Genomic DNA, 22,288 nt, shown 5'->3' with positions numbered 1-22,288 from the left:
TTTACTGTTTTGACCTTTAAGAACAAAGCATTTGTTTTGATTTTGGCTGCCGTAGTTTCATGTGGAATATATATGAAAATACTGAATGGGAGTAGTGCAGATCACTTAAGTTTTCATTTTATCTCCAAGACTACTCTAACTTGACAGATTCAGAGTTTTTTTTTTATATAAAGGCTCAAGTGAACATCAAACAAAACACTCTCCTGAATCAATGAAAACAGAAAAGAATCACATTGAGGAGATATATTAGATGTGAATCCTTGCAGCGATGATGTCCTTGTAACAGATCATATTGTAAATACGATGGGTTAAATTGCACTTGTAGCTTCCCTTCAAACAGTCAGGCTATTCTCTCGGGGGGACAAGAGAGTGCTGCAGACTCTTCCTCTAATAACGCAAGACAATGAGATCCCAGCTCATAACATAGGCCTCCACTATATAGAACAAGTATTGGGGGCTTAGCAGCTAATAAAGTGGCAAGTCTTCAAATCCATGTCAGAAGAGCAGAGTGCCACGGGGACCTTTCATAACACGTGTATGTGCAGGTTCAACTGCAGTGTAAAGGTTACACGTCCACATTGCACTGATCTAACCTGATGAGTTGCCTTAAGCCCCACAAATTTCAAGGCTGTGTTTCTTATTTAAAGAAGCAGAACTGAATAGTTAGCTCCCTCTCAACAGGATGACAAGCGGAGACAGGAGTGTGAAATGAATGTTTGAGATGCAATTCAAAATCTACTGTGTATCCTCTTCTCAATTAAGTGTGCGTGAAGCAGCGACATCATTTAAATGTGATTTAGATTTATTTCTGATGAGCTTGTTTTACCACATCTTTTGTAACTAGGGTAATCTTATTTTTTCAAAATGAGCAAAAGGCATAATATACATCAATTTTCTTAATTGAATCATGCTGCCCTTTGAGTTCACAAAACACAGTCTCAGTAATTAGCCTTGATTGCCTGGTCTGTGTTTCATAAATGCTCTCTCCCGCTTTCTCTCTAGTGAACCTGTCCTTCACTTGAGCACAGACACTCCTCCAGCATTTCCACCCACTTTGTTTGTGAGTCTTTGATCCACAGTATTCCAGTTAAAGTTACACCCATGTGCTGCAAGTTGAAACTTTCAGCATTGTTGCTCAGGGGAACCTTATACCCGTGGCGCCTTCTGCTTTTGTCCTTCCCTTTAGCAACAGAACTCTCCTATGGTCCCGGACAAAAGACTACTCACGACACCATTTTATGATCTCTGTGATGATACCGTTTCCTTCTCCTGCTTGCATGTTACCTTGGTCTGCTCATCTAATCCGAAATGTTAATGTAAAAAAAAAAACATCATTAGGGGTTCTCCCTCGAGAAAATTGTTGATTTGAAGCAAAGGAAGTAAGAAAATCTTTTATCCTCAGATTTTAACTGCAAACAAGAAAACCAATTTAAATCAGTATTTCTTCTATATGGTGCACAATAACATAAAAGTGTAAGAACAGATGCCACCAAGTTGATAATTGAATCATAAAACCAATTTTTTTTTGTTTTTCAATTAAATTGATGTGCAGTATCAGCCGGACTACACTCATAATGCTCATTGTGTTCAGTGGATGAATGTCTTTGTGCGCACATTTTCATAATGCATTTAAATTTGCATGTGTGATACTATGCACTAGAATTCCACATGCATGTTAAGCCTAATTGGAGCTACAATTATAACCATTTTCTATGACAACAATATAATCTGCTGTATAAAACACTTCAAGGCAGGAACAGCAAATACAGTATATTAAAGTAGAGTGTAAAGTGCTGCAATGTCTTGCCTCTCCAGTCTGTCTAATCACTATGTGAGTGAAACATTCATGGTACACTAGATCAGTTCAATATTTAATTTCTCAACAAAGACTACATGATGGAACAGATGCTCAAACTTTGTATGTTTCTCAGGAGAGAAAAATTCACTTTCATGGAAGCTATTGAGTACAGAGATTGTGATTGTGTACAAGCTTTGTGTTGACTTCTTTGGGCTCTTCACCTATGCACTAAACGTACAGTCGTGGATGAAAAGATGTTCAAACAAACTAAGTGTGCATAGTGAGTCAGTGCTCAAACCACAGACTGAATACATCAATTGTTTACATCCAGGGGCACTAAAAACTCATGTGTGGAACCACGTTAGTGATGCACCAGGGTTGGCCTTTGCCTCCATGTCACATTTCAAGTGAAGATTTGACTTGGCATGTTTACATAGGATTTCTTCATCTCCCTTTTAAACCCCTATGGGCAAACTGAAGGTGAGGGGAACTAAGATTATTATCCCCCGTTTCTCTGAGGAGCTTTTCTTTATGCACACCCTCGCAGATGTCGACATTTGGTTAGGCGGTGTACATAGAAGCCCCAGATTATCTGGCGCTTCAGCAAGTCTGTTTAGCTGAAGTTAGGAGTGGTTACTTTCCTGCACCTTCCTAATATTCCCTTGTGTTTTGCAACCTGGAGACCCCCGCGCTTAGTCATCTGTGTTAAAGAGTGTGTAGAAAAAAAATATATTGGTGATTGAATATTGCCGTCCATTCAAGACTATAGGTCTTAGTTGTAATGATGTTCACGTCAATAGGATCCTGTGCAGACGTAGACCTAGTCGCAGGAAGCGTAACAGATGGTGTACTATATGTCATAATGCTATAAAATCCAACAGGAATTGACAATTGAAATCCCACCCTGGAGTTTGCCTCTTTTAGCTTTGGCATAATCTCCTCAGGATTTCAATTGCAAAGTCAAAGAGAATAGTCTAGCACACGGGGACTAGTTATCTGGGGCAAATGCGGTCTAAGGTTGACAATGCAAAGGCTATGTTTATGTGCATCACACTTGCTATACTGAATGTTTCCCAGAGTACAAGAACATCCTCCCCTGAATTATATTCCTCTTCCCACGTCCCAGTGCTGCCGTGGAAAGTAGGCCAAGTGAGCACCAGGGCGTTGCTTTTTTAAGATGATCAGTTTGTCAGTGTGTTTTTGTGTGTGCTCAGGATGGCTATTCATGTGGCTTGACTCTGTAGAACAAAGACCAGCATTATACAATTTGCAGCACTTCCAATAGCAAGGAAAAGGGAGAGGTTGGAAAATAGGGACAGGACAAGTGTGGATGAAACAAAGACAAAAACTGGCTTGTACTCTAATTCATTTACTTCCTCTTTTCCACCTCTTTGTTGCAGCAAAAAGGTCCCTTGCCAGTAACACTCCTCTGCAGGATCATACTGTACTCTAGCTGGCATGGATTATTTTTAGCTATTGCTGTGCAGCTTTCACCTTGACTCTCTCCGTCTTGACATCATAATTAACATTTCTGTTAATAGTAACACAGTTCAATATTAATAAGGATCTCTGACTAAAATCAAAATTCAGTTGTAGAGGGATAATGAACGGTACCGCATTTCTCATATACAAGGCACCTTGTCAATCACCATCAAATTTGCATCACTTAATCCCTGTAGGAGTAAATTAGAGGCACTGATGCAACATGTAGAAAACATACATTTTGATGTGATTGACTTGAGAGTTATTGGACTCCTGCAGGTGGGGCAGTATCACTATAAGTTGGCAATAGCTCCATCATATGGGTCAGCAGGCAAATTAAAGTTCTCTTGAGTATTGAGGGAAACGCTGCTGCCTGTGTGGTCACGCACACGCACACGCACACGCACATGCGCTCTAAAAAAAAAAAGGAAAAGAAAAACAAGGTTAAAGCTGATGCCTCCCGTTTTGGAGGCCACTTTGCCCGATGCAACATGTGTCCATATCATACTTACTGATGAGGTTTTTATACGACCTTTAAAGTCAGATTTTTGCTTTTCCTGAGTGTCACAGCACGTTTGGTATGAGGGTGCCTATATCATACGTTAATGTGTTCCGATTTAGAGCTGAATAATCACATTTACCACACTTCCATCAATGCCACTGAGAAATGTGAGGCAGCGTGATAACTTTTTATAAATATGGAATTTTTAGACAGGCCTATACAAAGCAGTGATGGACACAATCAAGACGTGGCTGAATAAGAGCGAAGGTATGCTGGATATTTGGTCATGTGTATTTTGGTCTAAATTTCCAGGGGATATTTTAGATGTTAATAGCCCTGAAGTGGTCTCGGTTTCTTATTTAATTTCTCTCGCCTTCTTTAAATGTAATTCGCCCACAGACTGCGCCGCGAGGCTCTAAACCGCGCAGAAACTCTCTCATCATTTCCACAGCAGAATGGAAATGCAAATTGTGCGCACGGGCAATGCCCTTGACAGAACTCACCACTGCACACAATTAACATGAGCACTCTGACAGAAGTTAGTGACGAAATGTGAGGTCACACAAGCTGTGTGTCAGATAATGTGCTTGTGTTTATTTGACACAATCCTACATTAAACGCAGCAAAAAGATACATACGTGGATATAACTAAAACTATCAATAGTAGTTGCTAATAATAATAACAGTAGCTAACAATAACAATAAAAAAAATAATCATAATATTTGAAAAAATGATCTGGCTTTTGTGACAAATTAATTACAATAAATGTTACTGCATGGAATAGAATAACGCGCTCTCTTCTCCTCAGTCTTTTACCTCTAAAATATTTTTTATTTTATCAATTTATTTTATCTTGTGGTCAATTCTTTCTATACATGTATTTATATATGTATAGAAAGAATTATTAAAATATATATATTTTTAATAAATCTGTCTTTTTTATTTGAGATGATTTGTCCTGAACATAATAAACAACCACTTTTTGGCCGCTCGGGGGGTCTGGGGAGGGGGAGGGGTGTTAGATAAACCTATGTTGAGATTTAGCTATCTTGTCACAGAGGAACGCAGCTGCCTCATATCGACACAATGATCTCAAGTGTAACCAACGAGGGGCGCTGTCCGTCTATCAGCTATACTTGCCACGAATAGCCTACATGATTGATCTTATCACTCTTGGCCATTTGTGTTTTGCCCCTATAATTAAAAATATCCTGCAAAGTGTATTTTAATATGTTATTTGAATATGTCATATTGAATCTCGCACGTGCATTTATTAGGCCTATAACGTTAATAGCATCTTTAAACAAAGTTTGCAAGGAAGCTGTCATTGTAATGGTGTATTAAGCATTTCATTATTTAAGCTAAAAAGTCTAATTATAATAAATATTATCTAATTTCCACCACTCATGAGAAACAATGCACAAGTATAAAAGTGTATCTTTTAAAACAGAGCTACAAGTGATAACAAAAGCTATAGACTTTAAGTAATTCTTTTTTTTTTGTGCGTTGGCACGCCATATTCACCTAAGCCTAAATAAATACATGAAATAAGTAAATAATAAATCACTATTAAGTTCAATCATACACAAAAAAACATGATATATATATATATATATATATATATATATATATATATATATATTATATTATTATATATGTCTAAACAATGGAATAACATAAAGCCTGGTTGAGTTGCTGTAAACAATAAGTGGGCTGACTGCCTGTTTGTTCCATATGGAGTTTGGAGTGATGCGTAAATGTAGGCGTATTTCATTAATATTTAATCCACAAAAGGATCACTTTAAAACAACCTCTGTTATAAAGCCGTGAGCAAACTTGCTTGTTGGGTGCTAATAAGATTTATTTTCTTTCCCCCTTTTTTTTTTTGTCAATAAATTCAGTAGGAAACAATGCAGGTGAGCATAATGAAAGTGTTGTCCCAATAAAGTGCATCGATGGACAGCTGGGCAGCGGCCGGCTGATTGACTTTGCCTTGACATCTGGGAGGCCCGCTGGCCCCTGGCACGCGTATAGGCTGATGTCGCCATTTACATGCAAATTTAAGGAGATCATGAGGGCCTCGCCCCGTAAATTCACACAAAAAAAGAAGACGTCACCCTTAATACGGCGGAGGCTCGTCCCGTCGAGACGGGAGGTCTTCGAAGTCACCGTGTACATTTTTATTGAGAGCCACGCGTCCCGAGGACTTTAGTTTTATATAGATGGTCAGGCCCAAATCTTTAGGGGTTCTTTCATTGTGGCCACTGAATAGAAGAATGAGATAACAGGCTGCCGTGTCATCAACCGGTCATTTAAACGAGCATTTAGCCTGGCTCAATGCGGCCAAGATGCAGCAGGCAAACAGTTTGCACTTGTTTCCCTACTTGTCATGCACCACTTACCTCAAGCGTGCAGTTAAAAAAACAGCTTTTTTTATTTTTAAGTGAGAAATGAGAAAATGTGACTAAGATCCTCTAATTCCACGCCCGTGAAAGTTTTCATGCGCGCAAACGCTAAAACCATCGGGGATCAACCTTTCTTTTATTTTGATGCTAACATTTCACCTAATGATGGAGAGCGCATTTTCCACGGTGTAAGCCCACCACGCAGATGATCCCACAGAATGAGCTGAGACGGATTCAGGCTCCGCGCCTCAGTGTGTGGAGCAGCTGACTCCCTCTCTCCACGTCCAGATGGCTCCTGCACACAGATTTGCATTCATTTTCCTCTAATATCTTCTGAAATAGCGGGGCAGCTGCATTTGTTGTCAAATACGGTTTAAAACTCCCTTTCAGGACAGCATCGTTACCTACGTGACGGGTGTGGAGATCCATTTTCTTTCTCCAGTCAACAGTATCAGATCTAAGAGGATTTGTCTCAAAGTCCCCTAATTTGATAATCAGATTTAAATCGCCTTGGTGCGTGTAATCAGGGGTTAAGTTCTAATAAGCGACTTGAAACTGTGCGAAAAAAGCAGAGTGAGTTCTGTACAAAAAAGATATTTGCAATCTCGGTAGAACAGACAAAACATTTACAACATGCGTCTCGGTTTGTTTCATCTTAGAGAAAAAGAGATACATTGTTTTTTAAAAGGGCTCCCTTTGAGGTTTTCCTGATATTTTTTTCACAAATTGAAACTTAGATTTCTCTTCAATAATAAAAAAAGTAAAAAAAAAATCCACACCCTTATTTTGTGACTGGGCAATTTGGCAATAGATTGTGTAGAGGTGAAAGCAACAGCTTATAATTCACTTATCTTTGGCAGCAGCTATTAACCCTCAGCACCAGCTAGATAGATTGCTCAGGATACAGCACACATCTCTCTTCCTCGCACCCTCCCCTCGCTCCCTCCATCCTCTCCTCCTTTTCACCACTAATGAACCGAACTGCTTGCTTGCCCCTCTCGGACAGAGTCGGACATGTAGGCTCTTTAAAAATGATTAAGATGTTTCTGATTATTACTGATTTGAACAGGACGTGCATGAAATAAAGAAGACACAGAACCATGGATTTCCTGAAGTTTGTTTAATGTCATGAGACACCCTGGCTCTGATTTTTAGCTCATAAAAAGAGGTCAGAAGATCTTACTTTATCTTCTGTAAATGGCACATGCATGTGATTGATTTGTTTTCACATCAATAATGTGGATGCTAAGAAACGGGGTTTCAAACTTTGTTCATATTTTATGCCTACCGCCATTAATAAAGAAATCCTCTGCCCTGCGATACACAGCAAAACAATTGAAAGTCAATCATCTCTTGTTAAAAATGCTCAATGAAAATTTAATGTAAATTAATAGATTTATTATCATGTCTGATTCTCTGAAATCATCGTTGGATTAATTACATTTTAATTACCATAAAATAACCCGCAGTGTAGAGTTAAGAATTCACAAATATATCAGTTGTGTGAAGAAACATGATCTGTCATTATTGAAACATGATTTATGGCCTGTATTCACACAGCTATTGAGATGCTTTCGATACATTAGTGAACAAGCAATCTCATCACGTCAATTTGAAATAATAACACATCTAATCGAATAAATATGTCAAATACTATTGATTTTAATCAAATATAATAAAACTAATCACGGAAATTGCAATCATTAGGCCGGCTAAAAATGATAAGCAATGCCATCCTGAATTCCGAGTTATTATCATATTGTTATTTTTTTATTTTTTTTTTCTCATTATGTGTGATGGTTACACACGGTTGAATTTTCCATATCATTAAAAAAATCAAACTCACCACATATAGGGCCTAAGCAAGAGGAAAAGTGGAGCGAGTGAGTGTTCGCAGGCTGCTGCACTATAGGGCTGTACCCGTACAGAGGAGCGCCACTGCTTGACAGGAACCGTCAGAGCTCCATATTTGGGCAAAGCCCCGCCCCTTCAGCGTCATATTCTGACAGCGCCTCTCCCGTGGGTTTAGAGTTTTGGCTCCCGGGAAAGATTTCAGTCCTCGGGGAAAGAGGGCTTAGTTTTGCATGTTCCCATCCATCCTGCACGACGCGAAAGGGCCCCTTATCCACCTCTCCTGTGTACTAGGAACACCTCCACTGGTGATCAGCCTTTGCCTGTGTTTGTCTTGTGGAGAAGCAGCAGCACCTTTTCAGGAGTGGGTTTTTTATTCAACAAGAAGTCCTGAAGGTTTTGGATGCGGTGCTTCAGGGATGTGGGCACTTTGAGAGCAGCATCACCCACAAACACAAACAACTGCCATCGATTTTTCTGTGAATAGCACAAAAAAAAGAAAAAAAGAAAAAACAAAGAGGAACAATAGCAACACAAAAAAAAATCTTGTCTATTGAACAATTCACTTTTCCAGTCTGTGGATACCGCTCTAACTAAGTACAGCACTTTGAGAATTGTTCACATCGGACGGACTGAAGAGGGAGGCAAGACCTGTGGACCGGGTTTTCCCTCGCAAGTCTGAATCGGCTCTCGCTACTTATCCCGTGATAAAAAAAAACAACCCTGAAGGATAACGCGCTTGGACGTTTATTCCCTTAATTTCGCAGGAGGCTCTTTTTTCACGCAAATTGTCCTAAATGTTTGGAATTCAGGAAACTATACCGCGGGGCGGGACGACGATGAAGGAGGAACCGCTCGGTGGACTGAACTCGGTCCGCTCCTGGATGCACACAGCTGGGGTGGTGGATGCAAACACAGCCGCCCAAAGGTACGCATGCCAAAAAGCATCTGATTTTTCTCACGCATTCCCTCCTCATCATATCGACCCCTCAATCCCCTGAATACTCTGTATCAATTACGGTCTCCCAATAAATGCCCCCCCTTCGGCTTTCCCTTCTTTCATTACATCAGATTACCCATTATTGTGACAAATCAAGAAATCTCCCCCGTACTCAAGCGTGCTTCTGCATCTCCAATGTTTCCATCAGCTTCTCCATCATCTTAGTATCCCCGGTGTCCGGTGCTTAACCGAGATGGTCTCTTGTTTTCTCCCCGCAGCGGTGTCGGCTTGGCACGGGCACATTATGAAAAGCAGCCCCCTTCCAACCTCAGAAAATCCAATTTTTTCCATTTCGTCCTGGCGCTGTATGACAGACAGGGTCAGCCCGTGGAGATCGAAAGGACAGCTTTTGTGGACTTTGTGGAGAAAGACAAAGTAAGCGGGGTATTTTAGAAAATACGTGCAGCCCTGTACATAATCAGTACATGTATCGAAATTATGTTCTCCGAAATGGCAATGGGTTACTAAGGGGAAGTCACGTGTATTATTGATTTTAAAAAAAGAACCTCAATGTTGATGACAGAGAGTCGTTTTAAGAACTAAAGCTGTTTCTCTTCTTTTGCACAGAAACTATACATAGCTGTTTTTAAAATTGTAAACCAACACGACATGTGGTGGTGATAGGCAGTTGTTCTGTTCATGTTGATTTTCACAAACTGTTGTCTTCTGCAGGAACCAACCAGTGAAAAAACTAACAATGGGATACATTACAAACTACAGTTATTGTACAGCAATGGTGAGTCAATCTCTCTTTAATATTTTGCAAACACGTGCAAACGTATCACACATGAGTTTGTCTGTCTGCATAAAACCACGTGTAATAAGAATGATAATAATAATAATAATAGAAGCAGTTTGGTAATTTTATAAATATAGTCACTGTCTGAGGTCTTTGTATCTTTTATTATATGTGACTAAACTTTTTTTGGAGGGCTTACTTTAAAAAAAATGTGTTGCCCACAATTCCTCAAAACTCACAAGTGGTCTTCTTTTCCTCTCCCCAGGCGTCAGAACAGAACAGGATCTTTACATACGGTTAATCGATTCCATGACGAAGCAGGTAAGCTGCTGTTACACTTGTTTCTTCGCTCACAGTGCAAACGCTGCTCGCACCCACGGTTCACTTGTGCAAAACCTTAACACGCCGTGCAAATCGTCACCCCTGAGATGCACACAGGTTTTTTTGGTTTTGTTTTCTTGAATCTGCTTGGCAAACAAACAAACAAAAAAGTTGTGGCACAAAATGAAATGAAATTACTGCTGTAACAAGAAGACATAGTTTCCATTTTCAACCGTTTACGTTTGACCATATCGTCAATTTAACTCTGCAAGAGTCAGGCTTCTTTGTAGGCACCCATTCAAATTTAAACACAACGTCTGCTCCATATGATGTGATTTGACATTTCCTGCGCAAAGAGTCAGAGGTGACGCTCTAACCATAAACATTTTTTTTTAAATTTGCATCAAGTATTATATTTATGAATATAAATATAAATATTTTTGCTGAGGTTCATCTCACTTATCTTCCTCACAAACATTGGGGTGACTTTAAACCCAGAGCCCAACGCGCATAATGCAATTATTAAGTCTTAATGCACATGCCAAGCCAACGCAAAGATTTGTAAAGTTATATATAATTTGGGGAATAAAATCAGACATGGTTATTTCGGCTCTCCGCCTCGTGTTTTGTTATTAAATAGAGGGTTTAGGTAGAGCCTTCTGAATAGAGCCGTGAAGCCTGAGCCATTGGTCACAGACAACATTCCTGTGCGAATGATCCGAGTCAATGACGCAGAACAAGCAATTTATGGATTTCTGTTTCTACAGCTGCAAACAGCGACATAAATCAAACCAATATAGATAATCGCCCGGTTCCTAGAACAAATAAAAAAGGAAAAAGGAAAAATACTCAGGTCAAGGGGGACAGCTTTTAAAAGCGAGAAAGTGATGCGACCTGGTTCAGATATGTCACTTTTTCAAAGTCACTCTCTCATATTAGCCTCACGCGTGCCAGAAAAAAAAAAAAAAAAAACATCACTAAAATTATGAATGGCATCAAAGGACAAAAAAAAAAGAATGATCACGTTTATTATTAAATTATTTTATTTTATTTTATTCTTATAGTGTTTTATCAATAACGTGGTGCTTTGCCTGCGTTTACACTTGGTGCCGGTTCAGTATACGAGGGAGAGAAGTGTCTATCCTTAGAAATAGAAGAAGGAGGGAGGGATCGAGGGAGGGAGAGAAGAGCGGCAGAACTGATAGCTCCACGCCATCTGTTTCAGCCAATGCTCAAAAATTACTCAACCGTACCGCCAGACACCGCTTTTTATCCACAGAAAGATCATTGTTAGCGGCTCAAAATAAACAACAGATTGCCCATTAACACTTTCCCCCAAATATCCCCAGATTATAAGCATATTGATGACACTTCTATTGGATCTCTCCTTATGAAAATCTCTCTGTCTCTCTCTCTTTCTCGGTCTGTCTCTCTGAGCCACAGGATATTATCCAGATTAATAAAAAATACAATTTATTTTTATTATCATCATAATCATTACTTTCCCTTTTATAATTAGATTTTTAAAATAGTATTGCCACTGGAAATATTGTCGTTGGTATTGTTATTATTAGTCATAGTTATTTTGTAATTGTTTATTTAGGTCGATATTTATATGAATGAATGTCATTTAAACAGTGGGATATTGCTGTGATGATCTTAACCATGTTTCTTACTTAACCTTTGCACTCTTCTAATATATTCTGTTGTCCTAAGATCATGTGTATTCATGCCCTAATTAATTTTATTAAGTGCAAAAATGGCAGATATGTTTATCTAATTATTTGTGAATTTATGTGGTTTAATAGGTGTTTAATAAGAGATGACTGTGTTTTCACTTTATTTCCATCTCATTTCCTTTCAAAGGCCATAATTTATGAGGGTCAAGACAAGAATCCAGAAATGTGCAGAGTTCTTCTTACCCATGAAATTATGTGCAGGTAAGCATTATTTTTTGCTCCGTCCATTTTGCAGATACAGGCAAAAAGTAATTCCCTCCCCTTCAATAAGTTTTGACACTCATGATGTGATGCAGCAATCCAGACTGTCCTGTGGTCCTTCAGCAACCACAGAGAGAGAGAGAGAAAGAGAGAGCTGCTGTCATTTCTAACTTTGATATGATGTTATTCAACAATGTGGTGAATATGCCAGTGAAAATGAACTGCCTGTCTTATTCAGTGAAAGAATGTACTCACAGTACATAAGTTATGTTTTTTAATCTTTAGTTTATTTATTTGTATTCTGAGAATTGTATGTCATCATTTAAGCCTGCCAGACACAATGTGTTTTCTCTTAAGTTATGCATAGGCGTTGCATGCCATGTATCAGTTTTTTTTTCTTCTTTTTTAGAACAGTCAGTTCTCGGTTGATCCCACCTGTCAACAATGATCAGCGAGCCTTTTAGCGTCATTTAACCACATAAATCTCAACCTCTCAGATTGCGCTGCTATTCAGCGGTGTCATTGATACTAAAAGGAAAAACGCCTTTTGTTGTTATTGTTGAGCTCAGCATGAGCTTTGTGAACATTGAATTCGGATACTGTCGGTTAACCTCTCCTTTGTTGCACCGGTGCATTGTTCAAGTTACTGGTTGAGAGCAAGTGCAGCATGAGAGCTGAGAATGATTTGTCTTTTTCCATGCATAAACTCATCACTCACGCTCAATTTATACATGCATCCATCACTTATTTGTGACACGTTGAATATGCTCGTACTCTAGAGGTAATATTTTTTTGTCAAGAGGAAGTGCATTTTGCTGCTGAATAAAGATCTACTTTAACTGCTGCCTATTATCAGATAACAATATCTACATAATAAGACAGTTATAATAAGAATTATCTTTTGATATCTTACCTTATTATATCCTAATTGTTAGGGATGTCATACATGTAGTTTTTGAATTATATTTATGCTCTAATACACTCCAGCACCTTAGCTATAAAACACATCTTTATTACTGCTGCTAGAAAGTCATGTAAATCAGACATATTTAAATAATGTGTGGTTGACTGACAGTAGCTTTGCACAAAATCTTTGTTTTTCTTTCTGCACCATATGGCATAAATCAATCTTATTCACATATGTTATGTTTATATGTTTTCATTTCCAGTGGAAGCTAGGATGATGTATTTGTTTATTTTTGCAGTTTTGATTCAAGTCCCAATCAAAGTAGTGAAAAGCAGCTAGCTATAGGCTTAGGGGGGAGATGGCTGAAACATGTGGTGGAAGATAGATTAGTGCTTTTGAGGCCATAATTGATAAATGCCCTGCAGAAATATTGGTTGAGGGTGGCACCTTGCATCTCCCTCAGAAATAGCAGCTTGGCAATTAGAGGTAAACAAAAGCTGAAGCTGTGAAAAGTGACTCCCCTGCCTCCTGGCCCAATCCCCACTCCCCTCCCCTCCAACACTAAGCCAAACAACACAACATGTTGTTTTCACCATTTTTATCAGCCATCAGCATCAATGGAATGGATAGATTGAGTGTAGGAAATCTCATGGCAATTTTTTTTTACCTCCCCAATATCAAAATCACTCCAAGGCACTTAATAAATGTATGTGGTTTTGTGTGCATTATTTATTTATTTTTATTTATTTAGCAAAGTATTGCTTGATCTGAAATACGCTGTCTATGTTCCCGTAGCCGATGCTGTGACAAGAAAAGCTGTGGAAACAGGAACGAGACTCCATCAGACCCTGTGATCATTGACAGGTAGGCCATGTGCAGCTTCTTCTCTGTGTGTGAACGGGGGAGCGAGTAAGTGAATGAGTGAGTGTCTGAGTGACTAAATGGATGAGTGACTGAGTGGATGAGCAGGCGCATGGATGAGCTCGTGAACAAATGAGTTCCCTCCCGGTGTGCCAGACGGCCCAGTTGGGCTGACTTGCATCTTACAGCCCACAGTGTGGGAACTGTGGGTGATTCTGTGTGAGCGGCTGAGGGGCGTCTTTCCCAGGTACCTGTGCACCGAGGGGCGGTCACCACCTGGATAGGGTTTGTTCAATCACAGGTGGTTCAATCACCAGAGGATCATGCTGGGAATACACCTAATTAGCTTAGGCAACTTCACATTTATTTGGCTGGCTTCCCTTCTTTGTTTACGACAGTGATGCTTACACTGTCAATAGTTGTTTTTCATTGACTGTTTCCTTCTCTCAAGTTAACTGTGAGCTAGATGCCGTTAAAGTTTCGTTTTAGAGGGGATAAACATTTTATGTCTGCTGTTTTGTTCTGCACCTTCAGGGAAGTTACATCTGCCACATTTATATCACCTTCTAAAGAGGGAGAATAAATGGTCTGCTTTCAGGCATTGACATCTCTCTCACACTGTGAAACTATATTGCATGTCCTGGTCAGCGTGAATATGTTTAGGTAGTTTAGTGTGTGTGTGGGTGTGTGTGTGGGGTGGATATAGGGGTGAGGTAGGGGGTGTAGTTTGTGCGTCGATCTCAATGTAACTCTCACCACGTAGTAGGGAGAGACAGCAATGCTAATGTTTGACTAGCCGGAATCACTGTTTGCTTAGTGGAGAATGCCTGGTATCTGACAGAGGGGACAACTCTCTTATTAGTAATCAAATAGGGCTGAGCAGTTGTTGCTGCCACTCCACTCCAGCGGCTTCTCATGCATCAGGAAGTAGGAGCTGGCTGCCCTGGGAGCCTGGATGGATTACCAGAGCTACTGCTGTCTGAACTCAAACTCACACAGACACACGCAGATACGCACACACACACGCAGACGACACAAACGCGACACCCACACATCCTCACGCGCACGCATGCTGCTTGTATGTTGTTTATGCTTTCATGCTTGACTGTGACTGTCATGCAAGAAAAGTACTGAGGTGTTAAGGACTATGTCAGGATGGAGCTGTTTTTTTTTGTTGCGGTATCTTGTACCAAGCCGACTGCTTAATTCATTAGTCAAGTGTGTTTGTTAGCAAAGGGACGACAGTGCGAACATTAACATATAACTTGAGACGTCTGCTTTGCTTAATTTCCGCTGCTTTCATGTTTGCTTTGTGTCTCTCTGCTGCCTTTTACTGTTTAGAGTTTCGCACACCATTGTTCTTCAATCTGCGGGACAAAACATGTAACATAAGTACAATAAGCAAAATGAATGCATAGAGAATTAAAGTCAAGAAAGAGGGGTGGGAAAAAAAAAAGAACAGGGAAAAAAGAAGCGGATGGATATTGTAAGCTCAACTGGCTCAGGGAGGGCTCGGATTTTCATTGTGACGAGTCTGAATAGGAGTAGAGTATCCCTTTCCTTGCACAATGAGCGGCTCTGTTGAAACACAAAAGCATATGTTCCTCATTAGACCCTCCCATTGTCTCCATGTCGTAACTATGAGCCCGTCAGCTCACCCTAACAGACCCACACAGGTTCCCAGTGACTGAAGGAGGCTCGCAGAGAGGGGTGCTTGTGAAAGGTTGCAGGGTTTAGCGAGAGTTACGGACGCGGCCAGAGCACACTGTAGTAGGCTTGCTACGCAAGACTATTTACTGCAATTACTTGACTGCTCCCGCTGTGCGTATGGGTAAGCTTTTTAGCTAAAGCTTCCATGTTTTACAGCCATTTCTGTTACATCTGTCATTTTCTCATGCACATCATTACAGGCACCTGTGCTGCGGTCGCTGCTGGCAGAAACTGATTATTTCCAATTGAGTAGAACATAGTTGAGTGACATAAACCTAGAGGAGAGGTTTGATTGTTGAATCAGGCATGTCTCATCTGTCTACAATTACAGTATGAAAACCAGCTAGCACTGCCACATTTCCGAGAGAAACAGTAGCATGGCCGAACCTTAAGAAACAGATTTGGAGTGAATCATTGATGGCGTTCATGCGCTGTAACATTTTCCCAGATGGTAAGAGGGGAAAGCGCACACAGCTAGCTGGCATCTAGCAAGACATTAACTGGCGTTCCCATGGATCTGGCATATCCAACGGAGTTTGGGAAACTTATCATTCCAAATGTGTCCTATTTTCCTGCGGTCAAGCCAGACATCTGTTTACCCTATTTTCTCTCAGCGTTTTGATACCGATTTTCACTCTTCATTTTTGAAGAGGAAGGATTCTCTTAAAAAAAAAAAAAAGAAAGTTGGTTAGATATAGGCCCAACAGCTGTCACAAAGTTTCAGCACTGCTTGGTCTTTAAATATTTCAGCACTTACATTTGATGCCGTTGCATTATTCATACTCCTTTTTGGATGAAGAAAGGCCCTATTTTTGTTGCATTTGGGTGTTTTTTTTATGTGTAGTGACTCAAATTTCAATGTATCGTTTGGGAACGTCAGTACATAATTTGCTCTACAAAAAAATAGTCTATTGTCTTTCAAGAGCGTACGTGTACTTTTTCAAGAAAATAAAAATGTTCAAATTCAGTCGGTGCTTACATTAAATAAAAGAAACAGTATATTTATCTTGTGACTAATTGTAGCACTTTTGCTATGGCCGCATCTCTATGCAGTTCGGTATAATCATCTCTCCCCTTTATAAATCCAGCGGTGCTACAGATGTCACATTTATAAGTTAATGGTGCCTTAAAGTAGGTGGGGGTGTAGGTTTATTCAGTCGGTAATTTGAGTCTTTAGAATTATAGTGATGAGGTACCCAATATCTGATTAGATGGTTTTCCCATTTACAGTGCATGTGTTTAGCCAAACATAACTCAATTTGCGATGACTCTCCTGGTCTGGTATCTGTCTTCACTCTCTTGCATATTGACTTTGTCTTCTCTTGTGTGAAAGATTAGATACATTGTTCAGGCTTACACATGGATTTTGTAATAAGACGGCACATGTTGTTGAAAGAGGAGAGAAAATGAGTCATTCTGTGTGTCAGAGTTCAAAGGTCACATTTTTACTCTGAGAAGCCGGAGCAATTTATGCAAAAAGTAAAATCACCGAGACAGAGCGAGAGAGAATGTGTTATCAATCTGTATTCTACCCATATGTGAATTTTGAATTTAATGTATGTTCATTCAGTTTAACATCTTGTGGCAATTTACGCTGCCATTCACAAACGGGTTCTGGACCAGATCTAAACATGTCAGCTCCATTTATTCCAGCGGCCACGGCACTCCCTTTCACTTCCTGTCACAAAGGTCAAGGAGCACTGACCTTTGGAGTGCAGCCCAGCCACTGAATTATTCATGACATTGACTTGTTTTTTCCCTTATTTTTCCCCTTGTCTCTGTTTTTTGGTCAGCACACATGGTTGTGCTGTGGGAGGCTTTTATTCATTTAGCTCATTTATAAAGGCCTCACCGCACCTGTTCGTGTGTTAATGCGATTAAATTTTGGCCTAATGTAAATTTTGCTTAGCTTTCCGTTATGTCCCTCATTAGTGAGCCTGTATTTTCTAAATGACTTTGCGTTATCGTTCATTTGTGGAACACCTACGAGGTCATTTCCCAGAGTGCACTTGACTTGTTGTCAAGTTGTTTACCAGAAAACAAAAGACCGCAGCCTTAGAACGTCTCACATGCGGCTCCCCCGTCCTTCTAAGAAATAAATCGCAAAATTTGTGTGCTCCCATCTGGTTTTTGCAAAACCGTGATTACCTCCAAAAGCTGAACAAATGCCAGTATTTATAAGGTCAGCCCTTTATGTGGAAATGTGATGTAAATGAGAATCAGCGAAAGGGGACATTAAACAAAATTAAATTCATTGTCTCCTTTAATGTCATTTACATTTTTGGCTAAGCCCTGGACTGTCAAAGAGGATTTCTAAAACCATTTTAATTGCACATCAGCATTGGAAAAGAGGGTGTGTTTTCACTGAGCGGCTGTCTTGATAACCTGCAAAGGGAAGTCTGTTTATGAAGTACCTAAATGCCGTGTTTTCACTGCATCTGTAGATGAGCAATTAAAATGGCACTCGGTAGGTAGTGTTAATCTAGAATTGTGCTGCCACTATCCATAATGAAAATGATGCAGTGGACAGGGTCACTGTTGTTGTGATAGAGAGTTGATTGCTGCAGGTGTTCCTTACGGATTTTTTACATTATACCATTGAGCTGTGGGACATGCGCTGCAATGTTTTTTTAGGCTTCCCGGTGAGTCATTTAAAGCTGTTAACGTGTGTAGGAAATGCTTTCTTCCTATATGTTTACACACGCATGCAAACCCCTGCGCACACCTTTTTATTCGTGGCTAAACAATATATCCATCTCAGCGTTTTCTTCGTGGCTGCGTTTTGTGCAATTCATGTGACAGTTGTGAGTTTTTGACGCCCATTGAGAAATTGGAGAATAAACTGGCCAACCTTGCCTAAATTGACGTGATGTTTGAGTGAAGCCTGTCTGCTCCCGAGCCAGAGTAGGAAGAGCAGGAAGTGTTGAGAGCGAAAGCTGTACTTGGCAGCGCGCCTTTGGCTTGCACTTGCCGAAAAATGAAACCCAGACCCTCTCTGCAGCCCCAGAGCCAGAACCTTCTTCCCAGTGCTCCAACATCCAGGATTGGGTAATACTGTTCACTAAGCAAAACATTACCTCAAATTATTCTCGCCCTGTTTTCTATTCCCTCCTCCCTCATGTCGGTTTTATCGCAGTTTGTAAATGTCAAGACACGTACAAAGACGCACAGTATAAATGATATTTTCCAAATTATGCTCACATGTTTGGGTTCACATGAGTGGCGGCTGAACGTAACGTGGTGCCTTGCGTTCCCGAGGGAGACCCACCTCACTAGGGTAGGATTCCCCAGTGGCATCAGCTAATGGCAAGACTTGACAACAGCAGAGAAGCCGGGGGTGTTGTGTTTTACTAGCGCTGAGCAGGGGTGATGACTTTAACATGTGTGCAGAGAAAGACTGAGATGTTTGTGTGGTGTGCGTGCGTGCGTGGGTTTTGTGTGTGTGTGTCCCTGTGCGTGCACACCCTTGCGTGCATTTTTGTGTGTGTGTGTGTTTGCACACTTGTGTGTGTGTGTGTGCCGTGCTAAAGAGAGAGGTGTGCAGTACGAAAGAGTGGCGCGGGCCAACAGAGCGACGGATTCGGCTCCAGCTTGACGGCAGTGAAAGACGAAACATGGTTCCACATGTGTTGAGAAAGAGCAGTCCATCTGTCCATGGAGACAACCCCTCCCCCCTTCACCACCCCCTTCTCTTTCCCTCTTTCCTTCTCCTCTTCTCCTTCTCTTGCTCTCCTCTCCCCCCACTCTTTACTCCCCTGGTTCACTGCTGACAGAAACAAGGCCAGAGCTGGGGTGATGGGATGAATGCAGGGCCAAGAGCAACACTGGATGTTGTATTCACACACACACACACACACACACACACACACACACACACACACACACACACACACGCACACACGCACACACGCACGCATGCACGCACGCACGCACACACACGCACGCGCACGCACACACACACACACACGCACACAGACGCACACTGAAGAGAAATAAGAAAAGGTTATCAAAGATTCTTTTGGTGTATATGTTGTTAAAGTTTATTATCTTCAGTTGCATCCACTGACTTAGCTTAGCGCTGCGTTAATGTGATTCAAATCCGGCCGTGGAATTGATTTATTTTGATATTAAGAAAGAAAACAATCTATTAAGATTTATTTACTTCTCCCTGACACACTGCTGCAAGAAGCCACCATGGTGAAAATCCTACATTATTGAAATTAAATCTGAAGTGAATAAAACATGCCACTCTTTCTCAAATATTTAGCAGCGCTCCTTTATAATTAAACTTTGTAGCTGTTTTGAAGATGTTGTTTGGTTTCTTAAAGCATTAATGACGCAAGAGCTTTGTCAAACAGCTCCTGATTCTCTGAATCACATTTAGGTCACTCAGACCAGTGTTTTTTTTGGCCATTTTTTTCTTTTGAAAAAGGGTCTCTTTTCTTTCTTTTGGCATGTTCTCACTCCCATTCAATCCTTATTAGGTTTCCCCTAATTGTCAAACAAACTGTTGGGTCAACCTCAGTCGTATCTGGCCGTAAAACAGCACATTAGGCCCTGGTGAGGGATATATGTGGTATTTCATCGGAGACGGAGTAATGCTGGGGTTTTATGGTTAAGTACCAGTTCACGCCCACGCCATTTGTTTCGCATTAGAGTGGAGGTTTTGTAAATCAGATCAATATGTTCGCTGAGATGTGATTCCTTGTCGGGATCTCCCGAGTCGTTCTTTCCTCAAGTATTTTTCTTAGGGGACTGGTTGTCGATGCACACTCCTCCGCTCCCCCCCCCCCCCCCCCCCCATCCACCCCCTTTTCCCTACCTCTGTCAGTCCCTCCCTCCATCTCCACCTCCATCTATTTCCATTTTCTGAATGTAGCAATTTGTAGTGTGACACAGGCAAGATTAGGATGGGAAGCAGTCTGAAGATTTCATCGGACATGGTCCTGCTCCCGCTGGTGTGAGGTCACAGGACAAAGATGGGATAGGGTCATCAGTTACCTCGGGGAAACGAGCTGGTCTGCTGGCTGCTCCGTTGGCCCCAGGGGTGCCTGGGATGTATCGGAGGAGAAGCCCCAGAGAAAGAGCCCTGAACCAGCGTCATTTATTAAAAGTGACAAGTTATTTCTAACTATAGCTCTGTTTTTATTGTTTTACAATGCTGTCATTTGGAACAGTGCCCCTCTCTTCAGGAATCACAAACAAGTGATAAATGAATGGGGCGACCTGCTTTTTAAACATACACATGCTCGATGCACTTTGGCCACACGTGTGTGCTGTTAAATTATATTATATGTTTTGTTGCGCTGCTTAAATTAAACAAATGTGCAGGTTTAATAAAGATCAACCGTATGATAAGTGTAATGAAAATATTTCACAATTCACCAGTTTTCTCCGGGACATTTGTTCAGTAAATGAATAACAGCTTACAGTATGAATCTCAAGCTGACCCCGCATAATCAGTACCAGAAGTTCCACAGAACATGACCACGCTGTGGTGTGTTTGTGTGTGTGTGTGTGTGCATAGAGAGTAGGGCTTCAGCGTCTATTTTAGTGGTTGGACCTTTTATTCGGGAGTTTCTTTAATAAAAAAAGACAACATTCATGCTATTAGTGGAGTATTTATTCAATGTTTGACCGGTGCTCTTCATTTGGGGTCACTGAGGTACTCTGCTCCCCCCTTTTTTTTTTTTTTTACTGCCTGCCCCAACTGCGTTAATGATATATGACAGAAATTTCCTTGAGCTGGTTCAGTGGCAAGAAAGGTCCTGGCTAGTCTATATCAATCCATCTGACTTATGTTCCCATGTCTTGAATTACCGCTTGATGGAAACCTGCTGCGGGCTTCTCTTGCCAATTGAAATCAGATCTCCTCCACAGCCTGGTGTGATATTGATCCATATTCAACACCCAGGCAGCCGATCGATCAGTATTGATTTACAATAAAAAACACTCCTCTGCTTGTTCAGCACTGCGTTCGATACTTAAAGGCAAAGGGGGAAAAAATATTTAAAAAGAAGAAAAACAGGATTGTGCTTTTCATCATTCAGTGACCAGCTGGAATAAATCATAAAAATGCGAGGAGATGTTTCAATTTCATTAGAGGAGTTTGAGTTTAAGTGACCAAACCTTGACCACACTGGCTACCAGCGACCATGTCTGCAGTGAACAATGATCCTCTCTGCCATGTGAGACTAACCAATAAAAATGGTTTAACGGGATGACACTTCTATAAGGACTCATTTATTGAAGGAGGTGTGTCTGTTTCTGAATTAGTGGCACATCTGCACTGCAACGGGGAGTGCTAAAACTGTCATATCAAATCTATCTGAAAATTGAAACGGAATGCTAAAAGTGGTGGATCAAGCCCGAGCACTTTAGCTTGATTTTGGCGTGTTAACAGGATGACATGATTTCCTGTAGTTTTGATATTAATTTGTCTCATTCTCTATCCCACCAGCAAACGCACGCACGCACGCACGCACGCACACACACACACACACACACACACACACACACACACACACACACACACACACATGCCGGGTCTCTGCCTCCCACGCGGCCATCATTAGGGCCCGGTACAAACTGGAAAAGACTAAGGCGACCCACTCAGCTCCAGTCCAGATCCACTTTTCTCCCTGTCACATCTTAGTCCTAATCTCTCGGACTTCCTCTCCTCTGCCAAATAACCGTTCCCATCCAGCAGGTCCCAGCATTGGCCCGGGCTGCCAACATCTGAAAGTTATTATCCCCAATCTCTGACATCCA

The 22,288-nt window shown here is 40.9% G+C and overlaps 1 protein-coding gene across 4 annotated transcripts in view; it reads left to right on the top strand.

Moving 5' to 3' along the window:
• The first annotated feature begins 8,256 nt into the window (after positions 1-8,256).
• The window catches only part of ebf3b (EBF transcription factor 3b), a 67,719-nt gene continuing 53,687 nt past the window's right edge, over positions 8,257-22,288 (top strand). For all 4 annotated transcript variants that reach the window (XM_068720839.1, XM_068720820.1, XM_068720829.1 and 1 more), the window contains exons 1-6: positions 8,257-8,967; positions 9,258-9,414; positions 9,712-9,775; positions 10,044-10,099; positions 11,966-12,039; positions 13,742-13,810. In XM_068720839.1, the coding sequence (XP_068576940.1) occupies positions 8,837-8,967; positions 9,258-9,414; positions 9,712-9,775; positions 10,044-10,099; positions 11,966-12,039; positions 13,742-13,810 (551 nt within the window). In that variant the 5' untranslated portion in view covers positions 8,257-8,836. The remainder of the gene's footprint in view (positions 8,968-9,257; positions 9,415-9,711; positions 9,776-10,043; positions 10,100-11,965; positions 12,040-13,741; positions 13,811-22,288) is intronic.

The sequence above is a fragment of the Cebidichthys violaceus genome, unplaced genomic scaffold, assembly GCF_023349555.1.
Source record: "Cebidichthys violaceus isolate CVI_PGR_0920_01 unplaced genomic scaffold, fCebVio1.0.p SCAF_10, whole genome shotgun sequence".
Lineage (NCBI taxonomy): Eukaryota > Metazoa > Chordata > Actinopteri > Perciformes > Stichaeidae > Cebidichthys > Cebidichthys violaceus.
The sequence above is the reverse complement of the archived record's forward strand: the minus strand, read 5'-3'. Positions and strand labels throughout refer to the sequence as shown.